General features: G+C 40.6%; 1 protein-coding gene across 6 annotated transcripts; it reads left to right on the top strand.

The window, feature by feature from the left end:
* Window positions 1-555: 555 nt before the first annotated feature.
* On the top strand, window positions 556-24,404 carry LOC106863887 (complexin-4). Of its 6 annotated transcripts, none has more exons than XM_088155677.1 (14): window positions 556-763; window positions 1,540-1,694; window positions 1,778-1,885; window positions 2,346-2,407; window positions 3,120-3,219; window positions 4,393-4,516; window positions 4,863-4,921; window positions 5,535-5,667; window positions 6,461-6,657; window positions 6,764-6,834; window positions 9,019-9,169; window positions 16,532-16,698; window positions 18,566-18,653; window positions 23,742-24,404. In XM_088155677.1, exons 1-14 carry the CDS (start codon window positions 580-582, stop codon window positions 23,967-23,969), a joined length of 1,827 nt encoding a protein of 608 aa, XP_088011803.1. In that variant the 5' UTR covers window positions 556-579; the 3' UTR covers window positions 23,970-24,404. The 6 variants fall into 6 exon arrangements, with proteins under 6 accessions (XP_088011803.1, XP_088011804.1, XP_088011805.1 ...); XM_088155678.1 differs by having other exon boundaries at window positions 6,464-6,657; window positions 23,742-24,098; XM_088155679.1 differs by lacking the exons at window positions 18,566-18,653; window positions 23,742-24,404 and adding an exon at window positions 9,877-9,998 and having other exon boundaries at window positions 16,532-16,692.
* The last annotated feature ends 170 nt before the right edge of the window (window positions 24,405-24,574 follow it).

Raw genomic sequence — 24,574 nt, 5'->3', positions numbered from 1 at the left:
GGGGCTCTCCCCATCTGCCACCACTGTCACCTGTCAGGTCGGGGCCTGCCTGTCACCTCAGGTTTGTTCTGCTCACCTCCGCGGAAGATTGGCCTCTCATGTTGGGAGAAACTGGGTGGATTTTCCTGCGGGACTTCCGACTACTCTGCAAATGAATTGAAAAGAGCCCGTGGAAGTGTGGTCTTTTCTATGAAAGTAATATTGAGGGGAAAGAACAGATTGTTTCTCTTTCAGACATTCTCTGCACTGTTAGCGACTCGCAGCTGTCCGAGAGGCCGCACGAACGCGGCGGACCCGCATACCAGCTAACAGCGCGCGGCTCCTCGCACCCGGGCCAGCTCGGAAATTCGCTGAGAGGCACCGGGATGGGGAGCAAGCTCCGACCGTGCCCGGTTGCCCGGCCCGCTCCCCGCCCGGCTCCCCCTCTTCACGCCGCCCTCACACCGCCCTCAGCCCGGCCCGGTTCCCGCCCTCACCTCGGCCCCGCCTCTCTCCCCGCCCCGCGCGCGCCCGCCCCGGCGCTCACCCAATCAGAGGCCGCCGCGCTGGCCCAGTGTATCGGCCCGCAGCTCGGCCAAGATGGTGGCGCTGCTCGCCCCGTTAGTGCTCCTGCTCGCCCTCGGCCGCCCGGCCGTCTCCGGCGCGCAGGCCACGGAGGGCGCGGCGGCTGCGCCGCATCGGCGCTTCGAGTACAAGTACAGCTTCAAGGGGCCGCACCTGGTGCAGGCGGACGGCACGGTGCCGTTCTGGGTGCACACAGGCAGTAAGTGCCAGGCGGGGGTGGCGGGGCCGGGCTGAGGCAGCAGTGTCCGGTCGGGGGACGCGGGGTCTCGGGGAGAAGCCGAGGGCGAAGCTGGCCCTGCGTGCCGTCCCCTCGGCGCCAGAGGCGCGTCCCGCGTGGCACCAGAGGCGCAGAGGAGATGCTGCGGTGGCGGGGAAGTGGCCGGGCCCGCCGGGCTCCCACCCACGGCCCTCCTGGTGTGGCGGCTGCGGGCCCTGGGCAGGGGACTCGTGGCGCTGCCGGGAAGTGCTGATGTGTCTCTGCCGCCGCGGTCGAGGTCGGCCCGGGCTGTGCTGCCAGAAAAACTGTTGGGTTTCATCGTCTCAAAGCTCGAAATGCAAAGTGTGCCTCGGCGAGTAAGACTTGGTTGAACAACATCTGTGCAGTTTCTGTGCGCTCTGGGTTAAGGGTTCCGCTGTGCTCCGAAAGGCTTGTTGCCCTTCCTGAGTGTCCCGCCTTGAGAAAGGTGTTTGTTGACAGTTACAGTTCCACACTCGCACAGTTTCTCTGCAGTAGCTTCTGCTGTGGTTTTGGGTTTTGTCGGGCTTTAGTTGCTATTACTTAACTCTTAAATCTAACTTTTTTACTTGACATTATGCTACAAGTGACGTGAAGGAAACAGTCTACGGATGAGGTTTTTGCCCTTGCTTTTTCAAGAAAATAATCCCTAAAAAATACGTTTAATGCAAGGAAATTAATCTCTCTCTGAATGTAGCCTATTGGTTTTTTACACTGCTAAACTCTTGTTTCCTTTCTAGATGCCATCCCAAGTGCAGATCAGATCCGTATAACAACCTCCTTGAAAAGCCAGAAAGGCTCAGTATGGACGAAAAACAAATCAATATTTCAGTATTGGGAAGTGGAAGTGACCTTTCGAGTTACAGGAAGAGGCCGTATTGGAGCTGATGGATTGGTAGGAGCAGTTTCATCTAACTGAGAAAAATAAATGTACTTTAAAAGTCTATCTTAACTCAAGACTTTTTGCTTTCTTCATAGGCAATTTGGTTTACAGAAGAGCAAGGCTTGGAAGGTCCTGTTTTTGGGGCAGCTGATAAATGGAATGGTGTTGGAATTTTCTTTGATTCATTTGACAATGATGCAAAGGTTGGTTGGAAGGAAACTCTTCTAGAAAAGATGACAAATAAATTTTCTGCCTGTTGAGGAAAAAAACGGGATATTATTTTCCTACTCCTCCCCTCTTTCATATGAAAGGGATAAAATAAAACAGTCACATTTCCCTTATACTGGAAACATCAATTTCTACGTGTGTCTTCAGAGATGCTCTTTTTATTGGAAGAATTCTGCCTTGAGTAGCTCAGCAGCAAAGATTTTGTAGCAGATGAGGATGACAATTGCTGCTTTCAATTCTCAGTTTTCCAGTCCAGAATGATCCTGAAACTTAAATAATACATAGTAGGTCTGATTTGGTACTTTTGTTTTCCCTGCACAACTTTGGCTTGCTTTTAGACATTTTAGACTGATTTTAGTAGTAGGCTGTCAGAGATGTTGCTGATATTTCCCTTCAAATTAAACTAATCCATTTGTGTGCCATTTCTTTCCCTAGAAAAACAATCCTGGAGTGATTGTTGTAGGCAACAATGGAAAGCTGCTGTATGACCATCAGAAGTAAGTTTATTTTTAATGTTGTTGCTGAATGCTTGCTTTTGAATGATGAAATGTTCCATAAAACCCTTGGAGAAGCAATATAAAGGCTTCTTTCATGTGAAACTTTGTTGTTTCATTTACATTTGAGGGTTTCTATTTGTTAAAACACTGCTTTGGCAGAAACAGCAGAGAAATTGGCAAGTGATGGATATTGAAGTTGCATATGCCCTTTGGGATGGATGAACTCAGAGAAATATAGGTACAGTACAGACTGCTGCTTGTGAGGATCCTCCACAAACAGCTAATAATTGGCAGGAGTGACTAACTGGAAGCTAATTGCTGTTATTGTAATTAGTTGCCTTAATTTTGATTTCTGATTGTTTATCAACAGCACAATGAACACCTTTTTGTATTTCGGAGAGAAGAGGTGTCAAGCTCTACAGCTCATTTCCATCTAGGTTCCCAGGTGCAGGAATATATCTGAAAATTATATCTTAGGCTGTATATTAGAAAAGAGGTTTCCCCATTGCTGCATTCCCTCTGCATTGTGTCCTGTGTACTGCATGCAGTACTGGAGATCTCTGCAGAAAGCTCAGTGCAAGTACAGAACTGCCTTGGAAAAGCTTGCAGATTGAAAAGCTGGGATGAGGTTGCTTAGTGAGAGTCAGACCCTTTTTGGGTCCAGTTGATTAATTATAACACAGGGTTTTATTGATACTCTCTTTTTGCACAGTGATGGATCCACACAAGCACTGGCATCCTGTCAGAGGGACTTTAGGAACAAGCCCTATCCTGTGCGAGTCAAGATCACATACTACCAAAAAACACTGACTGTAAGTCTGAAATAGCAGAATTGCCTGTCTTCCTCAGCTTCTTAAATGTGAGACTGGCTTCTCACAGAGTTGCAGCAAATATGTCAGTTCCAGTGTTGGAAATGGGGAGCTTGGCAGCAGAGCTTGGAAGGAGGTGCTGTGTTTAAATGTTACACAGGTTCTTTTGGCTGTATTAGAATGCAGGTATTGCTGATTTTGCTAACGTGACTTAGGAGGCAGTCATGCCAACACACTCATAATGTGCTCTTGACTTGCCTGGAGAGGTGTCCCAAAGTCAGGATCTGTTTAAGCTACAGGTGACTGAGCAGCTCCTGAACTTGGTATTCCTTAAGCTGATCTAAGAGTTGCTGATTTTTGAAGAAGAGGTTCTTGAGATATGGCTAAAAACCGAATACATTTAACAGTTGATTTAAATTTTCTACTTGAGGCTTCTCACCTCCAAAAAATTGTAGGGCTTTGAAGACTAAAGGTTAAAAACCACTGGTATAAGGGAGTCTTTAAGACTTAAATACTATTCAGCTGATTGTGAATTCTTTCTAGGTAAAGAGAGAAAAATACTAATGTGGTGCCAGGTTGTCAAAACTACAGTGTGAGTTTGTTGGCTTCTGATTCCTTCTGGAAAGGTGCTGTTCATATATTCACAGGTAGCACCTGTAAAGTGCAGAGCTATCGTTTTGTAGTAGAAGTTTCTCTAAAAGTAAACATGACTGTGTAGAAGAGGGCAGACCTTGTACTGTGTTGTAATGGGAAAAGCTGCCTGTCACTCTTGAATGAAAGTTAAACTTCAGCCTCCAAGACTGCTCTATTTTCACCTGGCCCTGATGCCTCCTCTAGGAACTCTTCTGTCCCAGATGGTGCTGTGAAACTTAGCAGTTCTCTCTTTCTCTGGGGATGCATTTGCAGAATCTCCCTAAGCTTTGAATCAGAGCTGCAAGGGATGACTGGTGTAGATCAGGTCTGTGTTGCCCAGAACCTTCTTAGGATGTGGACTTTTGCAAACAGAATGCTTATGTAAAATGTTGGTAAAATGTCTCTTTCAGAAAATAAATAGTTTTTTTGTTTCCCACATGAGCTGCTGAGTTACCCACTAAGTTGTATTTTGTGAGCATTGCTGCAAACTGACGAAAAAATTAACACAAATGTGGTTAAAATCCTAAATGCTTGTCCTTTTAGGTATTAATTAATAATGGTTTTACTCCGGATAAAGAGGACTATGAATTCTGTGCCAAAGTGGATGATATGGTGTTGCCATCACAAGGGTACTTTGGAATATCTGCAGCCACAGGGGGACTTGCAGGTAAGAAATGTTAAAAATTTTGGCAAATGCTGTGGGAACTTGCAAGGCTTGCAAGAGAGGTTGGTTGAGTGGTTGGGTTTTTACTACTAGTGTTGATCCATTATACCAATTTTTGACCATGATGATATAATTAATCCTCTTGCAGTCCCAAATTACTGATATGCTCATGATATGACTCCAGCTAAAGAATTTTGGGGTTTTCCTGACAAATCCCCTGTATAGTCTGATTCCCCACTGCACCAGCTCTTGGGAGGATGCTGTTTTTTGAAGATCCTTTGCAAGTGGAAGATTGGCTTGGGAATTACAGACATTTGTAAGGTGGTTTTATTTTGTTTGTTGAATACAGATGACCATGATGTGCTGTCATTTCTGACCTTCCAGCTGACTGAGCCTGGGAAGGAAGCAGTAAGCATTTTTATGCATGATTAATAAAATATTTTATTGTGCATGTTAGTCTATGTGCAGCACCAGATTATGTTATTTCCTCTTTCCACACATGGCATTCATTGTTTCACAATTTTGGCATCTAGCTGTGCTGTTATCTGGTTTAGAAAAATTAAATTAATATTGTAATGTTTCAGTAATATTTGTCATTAATATTCTCAAGACCAGAATTCTGGAAGCACCACTCAAGCAACAAAACTCGTGATGTTAAATCAAACCACGCAGTGTTACAAAGTACATTTTCATTTGGAAGTGGGCAAATATCTGTTCTCACTTTCAGTTTTACCTGCTTAATGATTCTATACTGCTGTGCTGCCCTAAAACAAGACAATTGCTAAACAGCATTTATCCATGTAAAACTAGTTTTAATTTTCTATTGGGAAAATTTTCTATTTGATCTCCATGAGAATGTGTGGTTTTTCACTTGAGCTAAATGTACGAATGTGCTGCAGTAATTTTGTTACATGTTCACGTATGAAATCTGAACAGCTTTGCTACAGTCAGTTGTGTTAAGAGTGGGGGAGAACATGAGAAAAATCTCACATGTGCCCTTCCCTCTAATAATGTTTTAAAGCCAACACCAGATGCAGAAATCCCTCAGAAAGATAAAGAGAAGTATCAGGAAGAGTTTGAACATTTCCAGCAAGAATTGGATAAGAAGAAGGAAGAATTTCAAAGGGAACATCCTGATGTGCAAGGACAGCCAGGCAAGTTATTTGAGCTATTTTTCAGTTGTCCAGGAAAACATTTGTTTTCCAGGATGTCCAGAACTAGAGATACTCTGGCTGATCTTGCTAAGGTCCCACTGATGTTACTCAAATTATTTTTAAATCTTTAGAAACAGCAAACACATTTCAGTAAAGTTATTCTGATGGTGCTTGGATTGAGAACAAAATGAATGACTGAAAACGTGCTGGGAATTAGGAACAGCAGAAGGGAGAGAAGGTCAAAGTGGTGATTAAGAAAACATGGCCTTTTTTCATTATTTAAAGGACATCTTTTTGGTCTGTTTCTGCACATTCACAGAGAATTTTTTTAAAGGTGGGCTAGTGCATATCTTGGAACACGTGCTTACCATGGAAAAGCTTTTTCAGGCTTGCCTAATGCTGGGCAGACAAGAACCTGATTATTTGAAAATATAATGGAAGCCATTTGTTGCTTCTGTGGATTTTAATGGCTGTGTTTGGCTGCACATACACTGGGAATGTACTTCGGGCATCTAGACGGGAAATTTCAGGTTGTCATCTTTATTGCTCAGTGGTAAGTTATGACTGTTCTAAAGGTCCCAGACGTTATTTTGATCTGCATTTTTGAGATACAGTTCAACGTTTCTGTGATAAGAAATAATCCCTTTGCCCCAGAGTCTTTTGGACTTTGGGATGGTGAAGTTGTAGGAGAAGGTAGATAGATGTGAATATGTTAAGGGAGCAAGAAGAATGATCCAGAGCAACCTGTGAGGAAGGTGCACCTGTGTAAGAGCCCCCTGTGCTTTTCTCTCAGCAGCAGATGATGTTTTTGAAACCGTGAGTGATCGGGAGCTGAGGCAAATCTTTGAGGGGCAGAATCGAATTCACCTGGAAATCAAACAGCTGAACAGGCAGCTGGATATGATTCTGGATGAGCAGAGGAAATACGTGTCTGCAGTCACAGAGGAGATTGCCAAAAGAGGAGCTGGGTTTCCAGGTCAGCAGGGACAGGTAAATAAAATCCGTGGTGATTCAGAGCCCAGCCTGATTTCAGCACTGGGATCCATTTATTTTTTCCAAGATATGTTGATCTTTGTCCTCCCCCTGCCCCTACCAGGTTTCCCAGCAAGAGATAGACACAGTTGTGAAAACCCAAGAAGAGGTCATTAGACAAGTGAAGGAAATAAGGTAAACACCTTCCAAATATTATGGCTGTGTTTTGGATTTTATGATTTCCATTTAAATCCCGTGTATTATTTCAGTTTCATAAACTTGATGTTTGTGTCAGTTCCTTAGTGAAGACTCCCTGCATATATTTAATTTCTGTAAAAAAGTCAGTTCATGCCTCAAGGATTGCTAAGCACCCTAATTTTGTAAAGAAATGTTAAAATTAAATTTTTTAAAAAGCGTCTCTTTTTTATCATGAAATTCCACTTCAACAGGTAAGTTCAGCCCCTTTGAAAACAGTGAAGTAAAGCCCTTATCTTGAAGGTGCTGTACTGCTAAAATAGATCTGTGAAGATGCTTGTGTTTGATGGGGATGTCTCAATACTTCTTTTAAGAAGTTTTACTGTTGCTGTCTTAATCAGGAATGGCTTTAAGCTGGTTTAGCCCTTCATTTGTAGCATTCCTTAACTTGTATTAAAAAAAAAAAAAAAGAGAAAAACAATTCCTTCAGTTGTGCTTTTTTCCCCCTGTATTGGTTTAAGGTCTGCTCTTGTGATTTATCTAAGTAGGTCAGTTTTTTGTAGAATGAAGATTAGTGTGCTTCCATTTTTGCACTTGTTCTTCCACAGAAGCTTCTGTGTTAATATTCTTGACAAATCTTTATACCTTGCAAGCAAATTAGATTTTCTTGTTAACGTTGGCACTGTGCCCTTTTAGTGACTACTTACGAGCTCGGAGTTTGCGTAAGTGCATCCTAATACCTTTCTTAGATTAGAGAAATGCTTTATTTAGAGAGAAAAATAAACAGGCCCTTGGTGCATCACTTGTCATCCCGCAGGAAAAGGACTTAGGGGCCGAGCAATTTTCTTGGAAGACTGTGGATTTCTTAATCACCTGATTACCAAAGAATCCTGCATGTTCCTACAATAGAAACTGTCAGCAGGGTGTTATTAATGCAGAAGTCAATGTAAATTCCATTTGATACAGTCTGTGTCTATTAAGGGGAGTTATTTTGTCTGGGGAAGGTGGGTGTGCAGGTTTCTGTTCATTAGGTAGAGATGGTTCTGTTAGGGGGGAGAAGAGCCAAGTGAGTGTCCCACTCGTGTTGTAACATGGTGAGGTGTGTGGAAAGACAGAATTACTATCAGTGGTCATTAGGCACTGGGCATGTAGGTTTATTTAAGGTAAAACCTTCCAGTGACACATTTGCTTCTAAAATACATTGTTATAACACTAATTGCAAGTCCAGGGAAATGAAACATTGCTGACCACTCTACAGAGAGCTAGGAGTGTTCCATGAAAGCACTGAATTACACTCCCATCTGAACCAAGTGGAAAGTTTTAAGTAAATTAAAAAGAAATCCAAAGGCATACATTTTGATTGTCTATTCTGTTAATAATGAAAAGATTATCATTCACATGATAAATATTTTAGCTGTAGAATAATCCTCTTTGCAAGTCAAAAGAAACAACACAGTAGGGGAAAATTATATAAACATATTGATTAGAGATTAAAGGTTTTTTTTGCTCATTGACTAGTTTACCTCAAACCAAATTAGTTATGAAACTTCAGCTTTTTCTGGATTTAATTTCATTTGTTGTAGAAACAAAATGAATTCACAATAACACAATATTAAGTATTATGACAATGCACATGGGAATTGAATTCCACATATAAATGGTAATCATGAAACAAGGATGTATCTAAATCTTTTCTTATCCCTAAAGCCTCTTCCTTGTTTTTATTTCTTACATGACAGCTTTTATTTGTTTGTTTGTTTATTTATTTATTTATTTTTCAAACTGCTTTCGAGTTTCTTCCAAGATTGCATTAAACTCTGCTGATCCTAAAGCCTTGGCAGGCATCTCAGACAGAACTCTTGTTCTACAGCCCTCATCAGTCAGGCAGGCAAAGCAGATGTCTGGCAACAGAATATTTCCTAGTTCTTATTCTCAGCGTGACTGAGAGATGGAGCACTCCACCAACGGCAGCTGTCTACACAATTAACTGTTTTTAAAAATCACAGTTTGACTAAAGGATTATTTCTTGAGAGGTGTTCTTGAAAGCTAGTAAAATTTGCTGCCTTTTGGTGCCACTGTATATTTCAGCCTGATTCTAATGAACTGAAAACTGTCCAGAATAACTGGTGTTTGTAGAAAAGCTGGTGTGTGTTGAAAGCTGGTTTGTTTCTTGTCTCGTTTCAGAAGTTCTGTGACTGATGCTCTGAGATCCATCAGTGGGGCTCAACATGCTGGTTCTGCTGGAGTCTATGAAACAACTCAGCACTTCAATGACATCAAGGAGCACCTTCACGTGGTCAAGAGGGACATAGAGCATTTGGTACAACGCAACACGGTAATTTCTGTGCTGGGAGTGTAGAGCATGAGTGTAACACAGCTTTCTTTGGCTCTTAGTGAAAAGCTGGGATGAGCCAGCGTGCAATTTAGGGAGCAATTAATCCTTCATTAAGCTGCTTCGCTAAAACTATGCTGCCTTGACCTAACTGCATGATCTGGGTCTTGATGAGAAGTTTTGCACAAAGAGCATGATTTTTAGTCTAATTTCCTGTGGAAACAAGGTCAAGCAATTAAGTTTTCTGGGTGCCTTTTTTTTTGTGTTTGTCCCCCTACTTAACAGCTCTATACAGAGGAGATTCTGTGGTGCTTCTGCACACAAGGGAGAGCTTTAATCAGGGGAAACTCAGGCAGGCTCTGCTTAAGGCTCCTTAAAGCAAAAAAATGACTGTGTTCCCATTCAGGAGTACGTTAGTCTAGCCTAGGTAGCAATTAAGCTCAATTAGCTTATGATCCTTAGGAGGTCCTTGATTAATTCACCATCTTTATGTATTCTTTCCCGTATAACCATCGATTTAACATCAGGCCTTTGCTCTGAGAAATGTAAAGGTGGAAGGGGAGAATGAGATGAGGAGTAGGAGAGGAATGACAGTACTCTGAAAAATAATCTGTCTTCTGCTTGTGCTCTGATATTTACACCACATTGCAAAGCCCTGTTTTGTAAGTCTTTTGATGGGATGTCTTGTTTGCTCTTTTCTTGATTTTCAGCCATCCAGTGAGAAACAAAAGTGTCCAGAGTTGCCACCATTTCCATCCTGCTTATCTACAGTGCATTTCTTCATATTTGTGGCAGTGCAAAGTGTGTTATTCATTGGTTATGTCATGTATAGGTAAGTCCTGTGTGGCTGGAAGACAGCAGGGCAGATGGTTTTAGAACTGCTGACTGATAATGCCGTTGGGTGTCATTGTGTTAATCTTGTTAAAACAAGCAATCATTCAGATTGGAAGAGACCTTGGCAGGTCTTCAGTTCAATCTTCTGCTGCAAATGGGGTCCACACTGAATTCAGACAGGGTCACTTGGGATTTAAACTGGTCAGGTCTTCAAAACCTCTAAGAAAGCAAAATTTACCACTGTCCCAGAACCCCCTGGAAATATTGAATTATCATAATGAAGTTTGATTTGTTCTACCTCCACTCACCACCATGTATCAAGTGGGAACCTGACCTATATCAAGTTTCAACCTGACTGTTGCATCTTTTTTTTTTCTTTTTTTTTTTCTTTTTTTCATCTAAGCTAATTGGGATGGTCTTTCTGTTCTCTTCCCCCTCATTGTGATGCCATAATGTTGAAATCCTATTCTACCCCCATGCTTGGCAGTCTTTTTGCCATCAGCTGGAATGGTGATTTCCAGGACAAACAGTTCTTTGTGATGCATTTGTAGTCCCAGCACCTGGATATGGTTGATCCACAGTGTCTGAATCCACTAAGAAAATTAATGATCTGTGCCAGAGGGAAAAGGAAATCCCACTAAAGTCAATTTTTTCCCTGCTTAGTTGCATAGGTTTCCTTTTCTAATATGATATTTAGGCCTATCAGATGCTAAGAAGCTTCAGAAAATGTTCAAGAGTATTTTAAAAGTCAGTTTGTTTGTTCCTTTGTTGTTTCTGGCTTGTGTCCAGAATGTGGGGTTGTTTGTTTTTTTTTTTTTCCTTTCGTATCTGATGCAAAATTGGAACTACAGTGATGCTACCCCATGTCTTTGTGAATAGAAAAAATTATGTTCTCTTCCTGTGATATGACTTATATTGTCTCTAAGTCTTTATTGATAAGGAATGGAATCTTCTAATCCTCAAATAAATGAACATTTAAAGCAGTTAGCTAGTTTCAAATTAAAAAGACTTGAAGAATTCTTTTCTGCCTTTTCTTTCAGGAGCCAACAAGAGGCAGCAGCCAAAAAGTTCTTTTGATGACCTATTCCGTTTGTGTGTACATAACAGCAGTCTGTATGCACAGAAAATTCTACACTTCTGTAAATGAGGGAAATTTTAGTGTTGGATATACTTCAATATTATAAATTATTGAATTTTGCTAAATAAAATGAGTTCTCATTTAAAGTCTTGATGCTAAAACCAGGGAGCAAATGCTGGATGGGGGAAGACTGTGCAGGACCTATCTAGGTCTGTATTTTCAGCTGACTTTTTCCTAAATACTGAAAGGCAAACTCCCCACGCCTCTGCTGTTGTTAAGATTCCAGAAGAGGAGCTGAAACACCCAGGCTTGGTGTTTGTTCAGAGTGTGAATTGCAGAGGGAGGATTTCTACAGAAAACTTGCTATTAAGTGTCCTGACACAGCAGTCAAAAAAAAAAAATAAAAGAAAAAGAAGGTTAAAAAATCCCAAACCTCAAAGAACCGTTCTTTTGTGGGATTTGTTGTTGTTCTGGGTTTTTTTTGGTGGGCAAAAATTTATTAGAAACATTTTATTTGTTTACCACTTGAATCTAACAGTATAAGAATATTTTAGTTAGTTCCTATTTCAACAGTTTTTAATATGTGGACACAAAGACAGGCCTTTAAGACCCTGACTCTTGATACCTGATGTAAAAATCCAATTATACAGAACATGCAAAGAAAGGCTTCTCTCTCTGTTTGGCAGTTTGATTTTGGGCAGTGAGAAAAAATGTGATAAAGTAGTTTCTTCAAGTATATTGTGGGGCTAATTTCTTTTTTCATAGTTTCAAATCTGTCTGTCATTTTTTGGGGGAGATTTCTAGATCTTTTCCAGCAAAGATGATTGCTTTATCCATCTTCCAATCTGATTGTATCAAGGATATGTTTAGTATGTGAATTTGTCTTTACTTTTCTAAAGCCATCTCGTATCTTTCATGTATCAAGTACAGATGCTTTGATTTAAATCTTGCTGTGAGTATTGTGAAGTACAGGTGTTGAGTGTTAACCCATTTCTTCACAAACTTGCTTCAGACATGTTTGTTAATCTGTAGACCCAGTATTTTGTGTCAATTCCTGCTTGGATATCAAAAGCATAAGACTGTACATGTGATTTTGATTTTTTTATCAAGTGAACATTTGCTTCGGGAAAGGAAGAGAGCAGAGGGCCCAACTTAGGAATGTGAAATTAATTCAGTTTGCCTTGTTTACATATCTGTGGTAACTTTGTCCTTGAGTTTTATGTAGAATTAGAATCAGTATTTCTGTGGTTTTCGAAATTCTATAAAATACACAAATGCATCAGGATATTTCACTTAGAAGTGTTAATTTGTTTGTCTGAATCTGCAAAAATTACCTTTAATATGACTACTCCTGTTGCATTTCTACAGTCTGCTCCCTTGGAGTGCAACATGCTGCCAAATTCTCTGTGATGATGAAAACTTCAGTATTGTGCCTGTCAGTTTGGAGAAATGATAAATCTATGCAATATCTTTTGTTATTTCAAATACAGTGTCCAAAAAGTGAATGTCTGTGCTATACTAAGAAAATGACAATGGCTGCACACCAATTAACACATCTGCAGTATGGGGGATACTGCAAGTGGTATAGCTCTATAGATTGATTTCTAAATTTGAGCAGGTTTTGCTGTACTAATGAGATAAACTACTGCCTCAGGCTAATCAATGAATAAACAACTTTTCAGATGAAGCAGAATAACAGATTGGAATTTATCTCTTCAGTTCTTTCAACACCAGCAAATATTTCCAGGTGCCTTGAGTCTAAGCTATTACAACTGTGACTCTTGTAGTGAAGCTTAATATATTTTCTTAAACGGTTCTGAAATTGTACAGTGGTGTTTCAGTTGCAGAGCTTCTTGCATCAGTGCAATATCCAAACAGAACTCCTTCTCTCACAGCAGGCTTTGCAAAACCCCTTATGCTGAAAGTATTTGGATACATATCTGGCAGAATGAGGAGCAATTCTGATGTGTCCGTTGGAATGAGAGGAGGTTGGAATGGATTTTTGTTACTGTGAATTTACCCACCCATTCCTTTGATATAAAGCTGGAGCAGCCCATATTTCAGTTTGTTTGGTTAGAAAGAAGAGCAGGTTGGGGGTGATGTGTGGAGGGAAATTTGAAGCCTACAGTTTCCTCTTCAGGATCAGACATGTCTCCCACATGCAACGAGTAAACTTCAGTGGTAGGGACCAGGAGGTCTGACATGGAACACCAGAAACTGGTACCTTTGCTTCATGATCCATTGCACAGTCACCTCACCTGGGAGCTTCCATAAGTCATTGAATCAGAAGAAAACTCCCAACTGCTCAGCTCCAATTTCATCCTGTGTGTTCTTGAAGTGATAGCAACAAATTAGGATTTTAAGAATATTTTTTTAGTCAATGTAGTCTCCTGTTAGGTTTCTTTCAACAGTGACAGTGTGTTTGATTCTTACCCAGTATGATTTCACAGCTAGGGGGAAAAGACACCTTGGAATGCAGTTGGACAATATTGGGGAGAACAAGTGATATTTGAGTTGTGGATAACAAGTGGAAATATTTGGCAATGACAAGATAATGAGATTGTACTGGTGGGGGTTTATTAAACACATGGTTGCCCCTGAATCTTTCAAAAGTCAAATGCACAACATGGTTTGTAAATAACCTGGTTTACGGTTTGTAAATTAACTGCTCTGATTTGTAACTTCTGTGGGAAGAAAATATGACCTTTCTCAATGGATCAATTACTGTAACACCAAAAAATGTCTACTGTTTTTTTTAATTTATTTTAAATTCAAACAGCTGACAGTTTAATGTTTGTTTCTGACTGATGTAAATTGATACGTGGAGTTCAGAGATAACCTTATTTGAATAAAGGTGCATATTTTTAGTAAGCCTTTTTCGTTTTATTTGGTACATATCCATGAAATCTAAGCAAGTGTATTTGAAACATTCTTTACCCTCAGTTCAGAGTCAGAACACTTACAGACCTGATACTGGGGAGTTAATAGCACTCTGAATTTGAATTCCCTCTTTGACTGTCATTTTTCCCCAGCCCAGAACAAGTTTTTTAGCAAGTGGAGGAGAGGAATCTTTAATTGATTCTAGTCAAGATGACAAAGCCCTAAAATACTTCTTTCTGATGGTCCAGCTGCTAGAAAAGGCAACATCCTCTTGGTAGATGGAGGAAGCAGGGGACAGAATCCCGTGTCTTTCAAGAACACCTAAGTATTTTTGCATTATATGACTGATAGGAACACAGAATCTAGAAAAGATGGGGAATTTGGATGGCATTTTTGGGCTGGCCTCCCTCTGGGATTTGCCTGTTTCAAGACTGAATTCTGTGCTGGGGTTAGAGATCTGTGGGTATGGAACACAGGCTTTCACATGTTACCCACTTGCATCAGATAAAACGGAATAGAGTCTTTAATTTTGATTTCACTTAAGCTAGAAGGAAAAGACAGATTTAAAGCAAAGGAAGTGACAACATGAGTACTTGATTAGCTGCTGGGTGTATGTTTTCATGACGCCTGGGCTTCCTGTCATCAACAAAAAAGCAGTACGTGTTTAACTGCAATGGAGCACCTCCTGAAACAGAATTCCTCTGGGGTACTGGCTATGCTGTGCCTTTTGTCACCAGTCTCTCCCGTGTTTCTCAGCAGCTTCAGTGCCAATAGGCCCAGTAACTTTTAAAGCCCTTTTTGTTATCTTTGATTTTAAATTAACATAGGAAAGCCTTTTGCTGATTGAAAGGTTGAGAGCTGGAGGGCAAGACCTCTTAGCAGTCCCTCCCCAAGCTAGTCCTTGACTTTCTCAATCCCGTGAAACCATCACTTTTAGGCACAAAATTATGTTAGAAACATTTCTAGAGGGATTAAAGCCTACACCAAAATCGGGGAAGCTTCTTTTCAGTAAAGACCAACAGCACGAAACTTAAGAGGTATCACTCCCCATACACATGGAGAAGACCCTTGAGATACAGCACTGGAAAAATCAGTGTTTGCAGAACTCCAGCCAGGAGTATTCTAAATAAAGATGAAGTAGTTGTTACTTGGAATTCATGATTCTGAGTGATAGTTTCAAAAATAAAGTTAGAGTTTCTCATTTAGTCACTAATAATCCAGGATTTCAGATTGTCCTGTGGTGGGTTTTTTGTTTGTTTGTTTGTTGTTTTGTTTTTGTTTGGGGGGTTTGTTTGTTTTAATTGTTTTTGGGGCTTTTTGGTGGTTTTTGTTTGTTTTGGGGGTTTTTTTGTGGGTTTTTGTGTTTGTCTTTTTTAATAGTAATAGGTCTGCTTTAATTAGAAAGGCTGTAATATAGATTAAGGCATTAGGCAAACTGCAATCCTCCCATCTCTCCGTTCTCATCAAAATGATGAGAGTGCTGGGAGAGCCATTTAGATAATCAACATTTCAGAATGTTGCATTAAAGTATGTGCAGTCAGTGCAGTAGGATAAATGCTCAGAACCCAAACTCATGAACTTTGGAAACCTAGCAGGTGATTTTCTTTCCCAAAATAGTCTATGACCTTGGCAGCAGCTCCTGGAAATCTTATCTGAGCATACCTGGAGAGGCTAATGATGTGACTAAAGGTTTGAAAGAAACAAGAGAAACAATCTGTACCCAAAAGCTACCTAGACTGTTTTATGGCATACAGATCCAGATTTATTAATCCTTTCTCAGCAATTAGGATTACAAACAGCAGGTGTTTTATGCAGCCTCAAAGCAGGGATCTAGATGGAGGCAGCCTGGGGAAGAGCTGACAGAAGGAAAGAATAGTAGGAAGAAATGACTTGCTTTCTTTGGGGTTACTTTCTTAAAATAAAGCAATCACAGCAGTGTTGCCTCATTCATCTGCAAGATAAACCAACCATATGAAGTGGGGCTGAAGAAAAAACCACACAAAATATTTCTGTCCAGTGAGATAAAATATTCATGGATAAAAAGAAACAGGGTTTTTGCTCAATGAAGTATTCAAGTTTTCAAATCTCAAATCTGAGTGTTTTGCACTCAGTAGGCTGAATTTTGCTATTTTGCTGTGGCTATTGAGTCAAGCAGGTTTTCAATTCAGATCCAGGGATTGTTGTGATCTCTGTGAAACTGAGAGCAAACTTCAAGACTAAAGATGTCAAAATGCTATTGCACACTATAATTGATTTGTGTGTGTGTGTGTGTGTGTACAATTAGCTTAAAGTATTAATGGAAAAAGTAGGTAGTTGCATCTAATGATTTTTTTGGAGTAATCTGAACCATCTGCCTCTATATATTAAGGAGTTCTTTCTTTAATCCAGATTATGGCTGACAAACTGGTTTTGGCATTCACGTTTCACCAGCACTGTGCCCTTGAAGAGCTGATGTGGCTGTAGAAATTCTCTCTCTTACAACTGTTGTGTTTGAAAACATTTTTTGTTTGGCTTTCTTGTAGTTATTTTCTTATACCTCTTTTTTTTTTTTTTTTTTTTTTTTTTTTGAGAAGATGGCCTTTCTAATGAAAACTATGTTGAGCAACCAGGTAAAGAATTTGGGACTTGGAGGTGGAGGGGAAGAAAGCAAAGAAGAAAGCACTCCTTCTGACCCAGCTGCAGCTGCAGGAATGACCAGAGAGGAGTATGAGGAATATCAAAAGCAAATGGTTGAGGAGAAGTGAGTACCTGTTCCCTTATTATGAGTACGGGGCTGCTTTTGGTAACTTTGTGCAGATAAAAATAACCCAAGAAAAAGCCAAACATGCAGCTCTTCACTAATTTTTTTTTAAGCAGATGAATCTTTGCTAAAAAGACTTTCCAAAATAAAAGTTACCCAACTGGAAATGATAAAATATTATGCTCCCTCTTCCTGCCCCCCTCTCCATCTTGCATCTCTCTGCTATGCTTTCCTGCTATCTCTGCAGCTTGATATGCTGGACTCACTCCTAGGTGATGTTACTTTATGTAGAAAAATTTTCCAAGGTGTCAGCAGTGCAGCATTTAATTCTCAAATGTATATGATTTGTTCTAGAACTCCATGTGGAGCACACTTCCAATATGTAATATTTTGTTGTCTACATTTGTTATGGCAGACCTGAAAAAGTACTGGGTGCTCATTTATCTTGAGCAAAGGTTTAAGGCAGTTATTTTTTTTCTAAAATCTATTAAATAAAGTGGAACTTTAAAATCAATTAAGTCTCAGTTTTTTCTGAAAAGACAATCTTTATCACCTGCTGTGTTTATGAAAACAAGTAAAATGGAGGACTTGGCATGTGTAGGAGTTCAAACCATGCAAAATTATAAATAAAACGATTGACTTTTAAATCTCAAATGCATCTGTTCCTCTAATGGTCAATTACATAATGGTGGTGTAAATCCTTCTTGTAAGATGATTATAGGTGCCAGGTTAATGACTGATGGAACTTGAGGTATCCAGGTCTGTATTTAGCATCAGACATTTCTATCAGGAAGCCCTGAAGAGGTGTCGTTTGGTCTGGAAAAATGCACAGAATGTTTTGCTCTGCCTTTTGTCAAGGGATATTGAAAAGCGAAATGAGCATCTGCTGGCAGGGAGATACTTTCTGGAGACTGAGAAGGAGCACAGGATTCCTGGCACAGGGAAATACCTGGGAAAAGAATGATTCTCTACCGTTCAATGGGGCACGTGTCCTTTCCCTGCTGAACCGTGCTGAGGAAGCAGGGCAGGAGTTAGAGACTCGATGAGAAAAGATCATCTCAGGATGAGAAGTGGTTCTGTGTCAGAAATCACTGACACAGCAAGAGGATGTTCCTGTTTCAGGGCTCCCTGGATTTTGCCCAATGTTCAGCTGTGCAGGAGTGGAGACCAGAAAAGTAAATGTGCCTTGCTGAACTCGTGCTCAGGCAGTTCTGAACCCGTAACCAACCAGGCTTTGGGGTGTTCTCAAATTTTAGATTTGTTTGTGGGGGCTTTGTTTTTAGAGGGAGAGAAATCCAAATACTCATTTTGGAGGCAGAGGAAAAGTAATATTTCATATTGGAAGTAGCTTTTATGTGCCAAACTACCTATACTGAAACAAGATCATTTTTGCAATAGAATTTCCATGAAAATGCTCCCGGGGAAAAAAGAAATTCAAGGGAGAGGAGGGGTGAAAGGTGAATGTTATCAAATGTTACCAGAAAACTTTGAGGAGACACATTTTGCAAATGAATAAATGTGTAATCTAAAAATAAAAATGGTGCAGACCAGTTTTTAAATCTAATGCAAACGTTTTATAAAATCACAGGTGAAGTCAGTGCTTTTCCATACAGGGAAGCTTTAGAATTCATTGCCCTTGTGAAACAATGAATGCACAAAACCCAGGAAAATTTACAGGTGACAGAAGCACAGGAAGTGTGGCCCCTTGTCATCACTTTATTGATATTGCTCCTTTTTCACCTTTGGACAAGTTACTTACCTTGGGGAATAACTCCCGTGTGTAGCTTTTTGCAGCCAAGCAACTGGTCCAGTGGAAAAGATTGTTTCTATTAGCATCTTGAAGAAACATTTTTATTTTTATTTCCAGGATGGAAAGAGATGCAGCATTTGCACAGAAAAAAGCAGAGAGAGCCGTTCTGAGGGTTCACCTGAGAGAAAAGTACAGACTGCCCAAGGTAAGCCTGTAGCTCATTAGCTCATCTAGTCCAGAAACCAAATTTCAACCCGTTTTAAGCTGCCCATTCCTTTTTCTTTTGTGATCTTGGCACTGTCAAATATTTCCAGGAAAACCAATATATTGAAAGCAAAAGCTTCTAGCAACTTATTTTGAATTTTTTTTAAATTATTGTGTTATTGTGTAAGCTTCTGCCATGGGCAGGAGAGAGGTAAAACAGGACAGAGTATTCTTTCCAGGAGTTTGGATCACACATTTGCTCCGACCTGTCACTACTGGGAAGATATTCACATATTTCATTTATACCCTCGAGAATATGTGTGGTGGTTCTTAGCAGTTTGAGAGCTTATTTGTATTACTCACCTGCCAGCACTGAGTCGTTGCCACTCATTTTCTGATCAGTATTTTCCAGTGCTTTTTGATTAATTAAAATGGAGGAAGGTAAAGAATCCATCTGCTGTAAATTTAACTGATAAAAAACGTAGTGCTTCATCCAAACAAGTCATTTAGGGACTCATCACCAACAGAAAGAGACCAGCATTTGTAGCCTCGTCTAGCCAAACTTTTCAATAAGTGTTTAAGGTGGAGTTGGGTCACCTCCCAGTGGCTGTGCCTCTCCCAGAGGGAGGCCAGGTGACAGCTGAACTCAGGTAAGATGTATTTAACCCCTAAGAGCCTGGTTCTTCTGGTGCTCTAGCTAGACAACGTACCCTGAAGGTGAGTTTAATTACAGAAAGATTAATTATGCAAAAAAATTAAGTCCAAGATTTTAAGTGATTGATTGGATTGGAGGCTTAAGTCTCTAAACACCAGCATTTTAATTAGCAGCTGAGGAGTAAAATATCATTAGGTGTTGCTTTCCTTTTGGAGGCATATGCTGAGACAGCAGCATTTATCCAGGGTCTCACCAGAGCCTTCAGCTCCAAGAGGGGCTGCTTTGGAAAGCTCCAGGATACCTGAGTGCCCAGGTCCCAGCTAAACATCAGTGGAGCTGTGTGTCTCTGGTTTTCAAATTTTCCCACTTACAGGGCGTTTTTCAGCTCAGATGATGTCCAGGTCACCTGTCCCCCTTGGCTGGGCACCTCTTAGACACACAGGTGTGCAGGTGGTGATCTAATCCATCACCAGCAGGATCTTCACTTTTCTAAGGATCTTCACTTTACTAAGCACTCTCTGGGGCCATATTTCAGCAATAACCATAGAAGGCTTGTCTCCAAGGCATGAGACTAGCTCTAAGCCAGAAAAAAATATTGCAGGGTACCTTTTTCTGCATTTATTTCTCACTATGTAGCATTTTTTGGTTTTCACCAGCCCTTGGGAAAACATGTTATAGCAGGAAGAAAATTAAATTGTTACATGCATGCTTTTTTGTCCCTGAAAAAGAATTCAATGCTTTGATAGAACAATCTGGCAGCAAAATGCTCTCAGACTTGTGATAATGCATTAAATATTTTGAAAATTGAAAATAATTTCAGGTAGCCTAGTATGGGCTAGAAACACTGATTATTACCAGTATCAAGCACTAGCAAGGATTTTAAGTAAAAGCATGAAATTCAGGACTAAGCAAGGCCCCCTTTGCCATGTAAAATCTAAAGCTCCGTGCTATCTGGGCCAGATTTATAAGAGAAAGTAGACCCTTAATGAACCTAATCCTATTAACAGAGTTGTCAACTTAGCTTTGTCCTCAGAAATATGTTTTTAGCCATGAGACATTTGAACTATGGACAACTTTTTCATCTTTGGCGTGTTCAGTGCATCACAGTCATACCAAACATTTAAAAATATTATATAAATACAGACATTAATATTTTAATAATAATATTGATTTCTTTAAAAACTCACCAAACTCTCCTATCCACTTGCTGCGTTTTTCCTGAACTGGGATTCAGTCATGAATTTCTGCACGGTCTAAACACAGGGGCATGAGTTGCTGGTGTGCTGTGGAAAAATGGAGTCCCGATGCAGATGTCAGGAGGGAACAGTCTCCACTCACCAGCTCTGTGCTCCAAGCTGTGATCTCTGGATTCCCTGAGGGTGTTTCTGGGGAGGAAGGCTGCTGGCTCAGACATTTGGCTCCTCGTACCCACTTGTGAGGTGCTTGCAGCCCCTTCAGTGGCATAAGGACGATGGTGCTGCTGTGTTGCTAATTTAAGTCCCACCTGCAGGTCAAGGCAAGGTGAGCTTTGATTTTGCATCTCTGCACATCAGCATAGATAAATGTTATGGCAGGATAGGTTCAGCATAAGGAAAGCAGTACATCATGCAGCAATGCTGGAAAAGAGTTTTGTTCCCCTGTGGATTGGTCTGTGAGCTTTATCTTTTTTGTTTACAAGCAGACTTCATATAAGCAGTGTTGAACCAGCATTTGGTCTTCTTTGCTTCTTAAGTTGCACAGAAGACTATAACATCATTGTTCAGAGAATGGAAAGTGCCATTTAACAAGCAATACCAAACTTTATTTGTTCTTCTCCCTGCCTGGAGGGGATCATCTCCCTTTGATGGAGCTTAACAAAACTTCTAATGAATGAAGCTGTCTCTCTCTGAGGGAGGTTGCTTTTCCTGCGGTGGACATGGAGCTGTCTAATGTTTAATCTGTATCCTTTACCTGTGGGAGCCAGAGAAGGAATTTCTCCTGTGGTATCACATGGTGACCATCTCCTGCTTGCACTATCTTAATCCTTCTCCCTCTCTCTGATTCATCTTTTTTTGCATTTCTGTACACAGTTAATGCTACAAAATCAAGTTGGTATCCTTGAACTGGACCTTTGCACCTTAATTTGGGCAGAGGACTTTACCATCAAATGGTAACAAAGCAGATACTCAGACAGTTTTCTGCTCACACCTACCTGTGTATCATTGTACATGTAAAGAACTCTATTGCATCTATAGCAAAACAGATCTGGGACTGACTACATCAAATGCATAACCAGGGTCAAAAAATATTACCATGCACACGGACTCTATCAGCTGTGCTGTTGAATTGTCAGAATAATGTCTGACCCAGTTTTGGCCTGGGCACTCTCCCAAGCAGTTCCCAGGGCCAGTTTGGGAGTGTAGGACAGGCATTCCCAATGGGCTGCTAGATGGGACCACCCTGTTTGGTAGGGTGACAGAGTTCAATGGCATCCCAAAGGATTTTTCCAGGCCAGCTGGCCTTGGGGCAAGACTAGTGCCAGGCACATTTAATTTAGCAGAATAGATGTTGCTTCTGCGTTCACTTTTCCATTTCAAATAAAAGTAAACAAGTATCAAATGTTCAAATTTTAGAAGGAAGAGAAGAGGCCATACATGTATCATGTGCTTCTTTGCTTCTTGTTGAGCAACCCCCTTTGGGTTTATTTTAGGTCTATCAAAGCTAAATGCCAAGTGGGTAGAGACAGGTGGCTTGGGCAGGACTGTACTGGTTTAGACTCTATCTCAGTACATGCTTTTTTGGTCAGAGAACACTTTGAAGCCCCAAACTGTTGCACATCACATCTCAGACTTCCATAGGACAGTGGGCTTTGGTGCAAGAACATGCCAGACAATTGTTCACATTGCCAATCACTACAGTAGCATGCAGTGACGGTTCCTTACATTAGAAATCATTCTAAAGGAAAAAACGTGTAACTGTCTGATATGGGGCACTTTTTCAGTAGTTAACATTTTTTATCATCCTCTACTGCTACTGGTGAGGATTTCAAAAGGGCTAACTCCTCTAATAGCCATCAGTTGTGAATAAAAGCTTAACACAATTTTTTCTATTACTCAATCAATAAAAAAATACCTTTTCTGCTTGGGAGATTGTTTCTAGCTCCCACAGATCTGACTGCAGCAACTCTTAACACAAAAGGTGAAGAGATGTCCTCACCCATTCTATCCACATAGCAGTAACAATCCTGCTAGAGCTCTCCACAGTTTCACAGGAGATATGGAGAAAAATCAGATTAAAGGAAAGTGCAAATGTAAAGTGTGGAAATATGGAACTGTAAATAGTGGTTATGCAGCCGACCATCCCCAACCTGCCTGTTCTTGCTAAGGCCTGCAGCAACAGACATTGCTCATATATGTCCTTGCATTCATTTATCCTTTCATTCATGCAAAACCCAGACCCCTCACTCTAAAAAACACCTCCTGCTGATAGCATTGCTGCTTATTCATATCAGGCCTTTGCTGCTGTCATGCTTAATTTTGGAGATGTAATGAGGCATTAATGCTTATCTTTGATGTGTGAACTGTGTCAAAATATCCTGTTCTTCTGAGCTCTGGATCCATCAGAATCCACCAGAAAATGTGAACAAAATCACCATTGTTTGAAAAATTGACATAATCCCACTGATGGAGTGTTTCAGTGGGCAGACAGGAAGCAAGTGTGTGTAGTGCTTACTGCATCTCAGCCCTTTTAATTGCTTAACCAGTTTCTTCTCCTGTCTCCTTTTGCTTTCTCAGACTCACAACCAACCTCCCTCCTCTTTTGTTGCCCAAGTCCTCCTATTACCCCACTTACCAGCACTGCAGCCCCTGCTCTTCATCACAACTCAGAGAGGCCAACCAAAGACCTAGATAGAGTTTAGACATAGTTTGGGAAGAGGGGGACTCTTTTTCCAGTAGTTCATTCTGCATCTTTTTTCCAGAAGGCTTCAGTTTAGTGCTGAATTAGTGCAATTGAACAAGGAAATGGTACCACATGTTTTCTAAAGCTCTTGTTTCATTGACCAGAAGCTGACAGGCACAGTATAGCAGCTGACAGGCTCAATAGTGTCCTGCAGCATGGTTTTGGGGGATACAAATAACTTGGAATGGAATTCCTGCACTCTCAGCATGGCAAAGATTTCTAAAATGGCAAGTGACATTGAAGGCTTCGGTTTTGACAGTGTTGAAGCCCCTCAAAGAAATGTAATTGACATTGCCAAAAAAAACCTTAAAATTTTCATGGAGACTGATTGAGGCCCTGAATTCACAAGTTGCACCCAAAAAAATTGACTGAAATATCTATGCATCTGTTTTGGCTCTCCCTAAAAACCAAAAAATAGAACAAAACAAGAGGCTCATTGGTAGATCCTGAGAGAGCAGAAATACTCTCATCTACTGGTTTTGTTTCCTGCTTTAGAGTGAATTGGATGAGAATCAAATACAGATGGCTGGAGATGATGTGGGGTTGCCAGAAGACCTTCAGAAGATGGTGGCAGAAGATCAGGAGGAGGAAGAGGACAAGGACTCTATCCTGGGCCAGCTGCAGAACATCCAGAATATGGACATGGATGCCATCAAAGAAAAGGCACAAGCCACCTTCACTGAGATGAAACAGGCAGCTGAGCAGAAATGTTCTGTGATGTAGAAGAGCCACCACTGCCCAAGGGCTGTAACCTCAGTCTTGTGTTGCTGGGGCTGCAGAGGGAGAGCATGTAGCTCTATAGCATTCAGTGTAAATATAGAACCATGATGAGAGAGAGACTTAAAACCCTGAGAGGAAAGTAAAACTTTACCTGCTGGGACTGCCTAGAAGGAAGTTAGAACTGATCCTCAGTTTTGAACATAACTTTTTTCCCCCATGGAAAAAAATATTTAGAATAAGTTAATACTGGGGAAAAAATGTGCCTTTTTCCATTTTTTCCACATGATTGAAACGCTATTAAATGTGTATGTTTGAACAAAATTGTACTTCTGATACATGACAGATGGTAACTGCTCAGACAGTATAAACTGGACAGATAGAGGTAACTGCTCATTTAATCCTGCTTTCAGAAATAAACATGTATATTTCTTATAAAAACATGTGTCTTTCAAACATCTTGAGGTAAACACAGTATTCAGATATTGACAGCATATTTGCAGCAAACCCTTGATTTTTAAAATCATCTCTACAGTAAGTGTAGCAAAAGACAAAAAATGAAGTATGTAACTCAACAGCTTGGGTCAAGAATGTCATATACACTGAGTGGG

The sequence above is a fragment of the Sturnus vulgaris genome, chromosome W, assembly GCF_052056855.1.
Source record: "Sturnus vulgaris isolate bStuVul1 chromosome W, bStuVul1.hap1, whole genome shotgun sequence".
Lineage (NCBI taxonomy): Eukaryota > Metazoa > Chordata > Aves > Passeriformes > Sturnidae > Sturnus > Sturnus vulgaris.
The sequence above is the reverse complement of the archived record's forward strand: the minus strand, read 5'-3'. Positions and strand labels throughout refer to the sequence as shown.

Excerpts from the sequence above, each read along its gene's own strand:
- LOC106863887 (XM_088155677.1), top strand. The coding sequence starts at position 580 with ATGGTGGCGCTGCTCGCCCCGTTAGTGCTCCTGCTCGCCCTCGGCCGC. Across the intron at positions 2,408-3,119 it reads CTGCTGTATGACCATCAGAA|TGATGGATCCACACAAGCAC; the intron begins GTAAGTTTATTT and ends CTTTTTGCACAG. Across the intron at positions 5,668-6,460 it reads TGATGTGCAAGGACAGCCAG|CAGCAGATGATGTTTTTGAA; the intron begins GCAAGTTATTTG and ends CTTTTCTCTCAG.